The sequence below is a fragment of the Ixodes scapularis genome, unplaced genomic scaffold, assembly GCF_016920785.2.
Source record: "Ixodes scapularis isolate PalLabHiFi unplaced genomic scaffold, ASM1692078v2 PGA_scaffold5__190_contigs__length_132052651, whole genome shotgun sequence".
NCBI lineage: Eukaryota > Metazoa > Arthropoda > Arachnida > Ixodida > Ixodidae > Ixodes > Ixodes scapularis.
In genome coordinates, this window is record NW_024609880.1 from 41556365 (window position 1) to 41563037 (window position 6673).

At 43.9% G+C, this 6673-nt stretch overlaps 1 protein-coding gene across 1 annotated transcript; it reads right to left on the minus strand.

Annotated features, from left to right (window-relative positions):
• Positions 1–416: 416 nt before the first annotated feature.
• On the minus strand, positions 417–6089 carry LOC115320435 (estradiol 17-beta-dehydrogenase 8-like). Its single transcript, XM_029981158.2, has 3 exons — positions 5921–6089; positions 4601–4797; positions 417–818 (listed from the first exon to the last, which is right to left on the minus strand). The coding sequence occupies exons 1-3, from the start codon at positions 6087–6089 to the stop codon at positions 417–419; spliced, it is 768 nt and encodes a 255-aa protein (XP_029837018.2).
• Positions 6090–6673: the final 584 nt, after the last annotated feature.

Sequence of the window (6673 nt, forward strand, 5' to 3'; positions counted from 1 at the left end):
TTATGAATTCTTATATAAACTTATAGTATTATTATATTTTCTTCTACCGGTTTCTTTTAAGCTCTTATATACCCTTCTAGTATTCTTATATGTTCTTTTGCCGTATGTTCTTACGTGATCCTATATCAACATATGCGCTTATTGGATCAAGAACTTCTATATAAAAAATACTTTTTACTATGGTAGGTAGCAACCAGCCGAGTCGGCGTGTCATATCTCACTGTTTTATTTTCATCGCTGGAAGTATTGGAAGCAAAGAGGGAAAAGGCAAAGTGCAGGCTAAGGGCTCTTGCGGTTAGACGGCGCCGTAGTTGTTTGGAGAGTGACGCCACTTATGACTAGATATATAATGAACAACACAAAGGAGGGAAGTACGTAAAGTTGAAACCAGTCTGAGCATAAGGAATTCGTTGTTTTTATATCAGACCACCACAGACATCAACAGCCGAGCCAACCATAAAGCTGCTTCCGGAGTTGCATAGGAACTTGACGACTTCGGCCACCTCTTCTGGAAGACCGGCTCTTCCAAGGGTGATGCGATCCACGGCCTGGGAAAGAAACTCGGGACTGAAGAACTTTAAAGGCATTGGTGTTTTGATGAAACTAGGCAGCACTACGTTTACGCGAATGCCGTGGGAAGCCAGCTCCTTTGAAACCACTTTGGTGAGCGCCAAAACCCCTGCCTTGGTCGCCGAGTACGTGCTATTGTCTTTGTGAAATTTTTTCGCGACCATGCTTGACATGTTTACGATCGTGCCGTCGGTAACTTTCCCGGCAATCATGGATCGGGCAGCCGCTTGGGTCACCAGGAAGGTCCCCTGAAAGATTGCGTGTCTGTGATTAGACGGGAACACGCCTACAAATGACTCTGCAAAGTGACGTTTCAAATTTCGGATATTGCGAATTCTGAGCAAAAATGCAATATTACCAGAATAATTTTTGCATTTCTTCCAACCTATGTAAAGTAAGAAAACTAATCGTGAAAACTTTAAGAGCGACCGCAGACCCTCACTCGCTGGAAAGAGATGGCATCGCGTCAAGTACTGCAGCGAATAGTAAAACCTGCAGTTAAATATAAAACACAATGAGAAAGAGCACTCAGCTGAATATTTCACACCATCAGTGTTACTATGGCGTTACTGAAAAGATAATAAACCCATACACGGTGCACCCTAAAGAAAACGCGTTGAAAGCAATGAGAACCATGCTACGACATTTCTGAAGCTTTCTGAGGAATGCTTATGTTAATGCGAAAAAACCGTTGCGCATGCAGTGCCTAATCTGCAATCCCGTATCGGGTACTGTTTGTCGGATTGTAGAGGCAACATACCCGAAGTCATTAACTGTATGCTGGAGAAATGAGTCATTCCCCTATTAAACCCCTTACTAGAAAATTAAAAAAAATACAACGAACCACAGCAAATATCTGAACGTTGAGACGTCGCGTGCGTCTTGTATTCAACGTTCAAGTGTCTGATTTATATTAAAGTAAGTTTACCAGATTGCCTGTGATTCTTTTCTTTCAGTGTCATCCCCGTTCGCGCTGCCAGCTTCTCTGAGTCTGCCGCTAGGCATTGATCCTTTTACCATGTTAAATTGTCATGTTAACTGCACGAAGGCGGCCAAAAAGAAAATAATTTATTTTTACAAAATGGTGTATTCATTTTTCATGTATCATTTCAGTCGCCTTCAATGTACTCTCCGCCTGAAAGTAATACACTTGTCGAGACTTTTTTTTTTTTTCAATGCTGGCAACTTCTAAACTTGTCCTTTTTTACGCCTATTAGTCTTTCTGTCGTTCTTTGTTAACGTGAAACGTTCTTTGGTTAGGTGTTCGGCATTTCGTGAGGCCTGTATAAAAGTGTAGCCGCGAGACCCGACATTGATCGGTTGACGGGTGGGAAAGGAGGAGTAAGGTACTCGACGCTGATTGCTTCAGGTGGAGGTTATGGGACCAGAGGATTACGCGAGGATGATTGGTGTACGCGAGGACGAGCTCGACCGCCTGTGCGCCATAAGGGAGAAGCGCTCGAGACTATGGAAAGGTCTGGAAGATCACCAGGTCTATCAGCCCGGTTATCGGTAGTATTGCTTCCTTCTAGGAATAACTATCAAGTGCCTATACTATACGCCTTAAACTATCAAATTAAATACGCCTTGAGCATAGACGTCTGACGTCTGGAAACTGAGAGTATCGCTAAACCTTTCTGATGCTTAAACGTTTGACGTGTGCAACACAGGGACTTTGACTGCTATGCTGATGAAGAACGGTCATTAAAACACGAACCTAGAGGGTGGAAAACTTAAACCGCGTACCCCAAAGAGCCCATCCTTCAGAATATAACTTTGTTATGCTTTTGAATAAACACTTGGATATACAAGGGGCGCTCAAAAAATTCTCGGCCTGGCACAGAATAATTGCGAGAACGGGCGCGAAATTTTAATTTAGCGCATGGAAAGTTCTTCAGATTCACGAAACCAACAAATGGCGCATGTGCACAATACTTCTACCAGTGGCAGCAGCTAACATGTAGCAGTCCTTGCACATGAGCTAAAATGAAGAAAGGTAAACACAGGTTTGGTGAATAAATAGTTATCTCGGAAGCGCCCAACTCTATCAGGCATTCATCAATACTTTGTGGTAACATAGGCACAGAATTCCCCATCCTACAGCACGGAGATGAAGTGAGCCGTGCAATATAATTGGGGACGGGAGAACCTCGCAAGCCACCCCTGCCTTGGCAGAACTGCTGAGTCACCACGCAAGAAAGCATCGACCGTGTGCGCGGTAAGGTACAGGCAGATCGCCGGTGAAAAGATCAAGACCATTGCACAAGTTACAGTAATTTATAAAACCACAGTTAAGTGCATCTTGATCCAACATCCTGACATGCACAAGGGGTTCCAAAGACTACTTGCGTGTGACCAAAAACAGACCCGCTACACGCAATTCTGGGGACAACCTCAAGCTGCTCAGTGCAAATCCATCAGGCTTCTGTGCCCGATTTTCCGACTGCGGAAAAAAACTGTGTTCACCAATTTGACATCAAAGACCAGTCTAAAGAGTTGAAACACCCCTCCTCTTCACTGCGAAGAGGGCTCGGTCTGTTCTACCAGCAGGCAAAGTGATGGCCACGGTCTTTTGTAGATTGGGAAGGCGTGCTGTTGAAGAATACTTTCAAAAAAGGAACAGCATAACGGGTAACTACGACGCAAACCTGATTCATTGTCTGCCGGATGCCATCGAGGCCAAACGGAAGATTGTGCTGTTTCATCAGGACAATGCGCACCCACACCGCGCTGCTGTGGGGATGGCTGCCGTCCGCTCCTGTGAATTTTTTTAGGTCGACCATCCGCCGTAATCGCCAGATCTCGCTTCATCAGACTTGCATATCTTCCCCCAGCTAAAAGCAAAACTTTCTGGTGTTCAGTTTTTTTCTTCTGACTATGGCGTCACTGATGCTGTGACCCATTTTTGGAGAAAAAAAATCCCATATTTTTAAGAAGATCCAGGCACTGGCGCATCATTGGGCGAGGTGTGCGGGCCTCAAAAGAGACTATGTCGAGAAATAACCTAAGTTTATTCACCTATGTTACCTCCTTTAATGGCAAGCTCCGAACGTTTAGAACGCCCCTCGTATGCAGTGTACATTCCTGGACAAAATCGGTTGAAACAAAGGAGTGACAACTCAAATATACGTTCACAAGAACAGTTCACGCGAAAGAAACAGGGGAAGTAGAGGAGTGGACAGAACAAGACAAGGGTGGCGCGGCCCCGATGGGAAAAATGAAATGATTATCGAAAATTGGTATGAGTACAAGAATGAAGTGTCATAATATTTAACTCAGCAGAGCGGATCTTGAATACTGCGCGCTGTTGCTGAGCAGAGGTAACTAGAGGTCGCGTTTCAGCATCTCACTTTCGGATGTTCAGACAACAGAAAAAAAAATTTGACGGGTGCAGGGTCTATCTGACCAAATGATGAAGGCGACGACTAGCGCGAGGAGGAGGAAACAAAACGCAAACGCGAATTACGTTGATGTGCTAATATAATTTGTAAACAGAGCAGGCCGAGTCGGATAACAGTGGCCAGAGTACCCCCGTCTGCATCATTTCTATATTTAATAGTCCTACTTCTAGCGTGGGGTCAGCGCCAGTGGTTTATTTTGCTCTCCGCTTGGTCTTTTTTTTGTATATAATTATGCTCGTCTGAACTTTCATAAAGGTATGAACTCCATTCCAGCAAACAAATAATTTTGAAAGTTGACTCAAAACGCACAGTCGTGATACATATACAAATGAACCCGTGATGACCGACAGCTTTGTACTCGCAAGTTCAGTAAGCGTCACTGATGGCGGTGTGTACTTTTTGCGAAACAACTGAGGCAAGACGAAAGATAACACGCTTCGTGATGTTTCCAGTTTGGAGCGGTCGAGGCTCGTGAGTTCACGTTCAAATAAATAGCAACTGTAATTCATGGCCACCATGTGTTACGGAGCAACACTATTGTCCCTTAAACGCTAGGGCATAGGGGAGAGTGGGAAAGATTGGGACAGTTACCGCTCACATCCTGTAGAATAGATATAAATGGTAACAACCTTGAGGTTGACTCGAACCACATTATCAAAGTCCTCCTCGCTGGTGTCAATGATGGATTTTGCCAGGAGGCCAATCCCGGCAGAATTCACGGCGATGTTAAGTGGTCGGCCGCAGGTCTCCCGGATGGTCTCGAAGAGAGAATTCACCGATGTCGAGCACCCGACGTCCACCTTAAACGCATAATGTTGGTGGCTTCCTGGGAAGTGTAAGGGTGGATCTCAATAGACAGTTCACAGAACGCTTTGGTCAGATAAAATCTTGAATGTACGGTAGGGGATATTTACAGCCAGAATGGATAAGGCCGCAAAGTATAGTAATATATGTATAATGCCAGTGTGCCGGCATGTCTGTTCATTCATTTATGATCGCCAGAATGAGAATATATACCAGGCAGAGTCTGTCCTTCAATGTTGATTTCTTGCTCCACGAGTCTCACCATTATCTGATATGAGAACGAGGAGTAATAATGCACCGTCCATACACTCTTAAAAAAAACGTTAGTAGTACTTACTACGTATAAGCTACTAACTGCTTGTTATGTATGTTGCTATATACCTAGTAACCGTAGGTAGTAACAATGACAAACCAATGTTGTATCGTTTACTATCCCTCGCTACTAATTGGCACTAATTTTCACAAAACCCAGGCTGCTCTAACTAGTCAAAGTCATAATCAGATTCGGCTCAAAAACATTACCGTTTTATAGATATTTTTTCACGGTGCTTACAGTCACATTTCAACACGTTTTATAAGTTATTACAGGCAAGCAATTAGAACACAGATCACACACCCCCTACACACGCCACGACACGCAACCCAATCGTTATCCACAACATCTACCCATGCGTCCTCTATACTCAAGATATAAAATCAGTCAGTCGGTCAATGTCTATACCTCGTCCTTGAATGATGTGGCAAATATGTTACTGCATCCGCATCAGTATTGTTCTCCATTATTGTTGCTTAACATTCTAAGGTATTATTTTTTACTAAGAAATACGTACCTTACTACGTGAACAGCCCATTAATTCTAGGTGTTTCGCCTACGGAATAGGCTCAAGAAAGCTGCATAGGCCCTTCCCAAAATCGTATTCTGCGCCCTGTTATATTGGTCTATTTAGCATGAAACGCCTACAGAGCACGCGCAGGTTCTCTGTTTGACGAAATATGCAAGACGCCATGAATGCTTCCCAAACCTTACTCTTAATTTATCGCATGAGTGATAAGCACAGAGTTCTGTAGACATACGAAATAAGCTATTAGGTACACAAGCTCAAAATATATAAATGTAGAACTTTCTGCACTCTGCGTGCTTCTACCTGGCAGAGATGATGCAGTAGTGATTGCTGCGTCCAAGTTGATGTCCGCCACAATGACGCAAGTACCCTCGCTGGCGAGAGCATGGCAGACGCTCTTCCCGATTCCACTTCCACCTCCAGTCACGAGAGCGAGGCGAGTAGCAGAGGAGGTCTTCGCAGAGCCTGGCATGGCAGCGGGTACAAAAGCAGGCACTCTCTGGCTATAAGTAACCGAGGAATAACTGAGCCACTGGTAACCGATGTCGCTCGCTCTAGGTTATATACCTGCAGGACGGATACAGATGTTACGAATGTTAAATATTTTGTTGAAAGGAAAAATAAAAATAAAATGTTATTATTAATGGCGCCAGTCCTGGACGTGGTTTCCAGTGACGGCGTATTTGATTAATTCTTAAGGTATAGGCAACGAAAGCAAGCGAATTCACTTAATCCCCTCCCGTAACAGGGGACGGCAGAGATATTTCCCAAAAAAAGATGTTTCGGTCAGTTTACCTGGTCACGGAGATGACTATAAAAAATAAAAAGCGGAGGTATATAAAGGAGTCGGCAAAACTAAACGTCTATAGTATACTCCGTTTTATATTAAGCCATAAGCTTGGTACACTAAAGCCTTGGATGCTATTGCTCCACTAAATCCACATTCATTGTGATCATCATCACATTCAACAAAACTGCAGTCAACGCTACGATCCGTTTGAGCCGATCAAGCAGAGCCAAGACTGTATTTGATTGTATCTTGCTAAAAATCGTCTG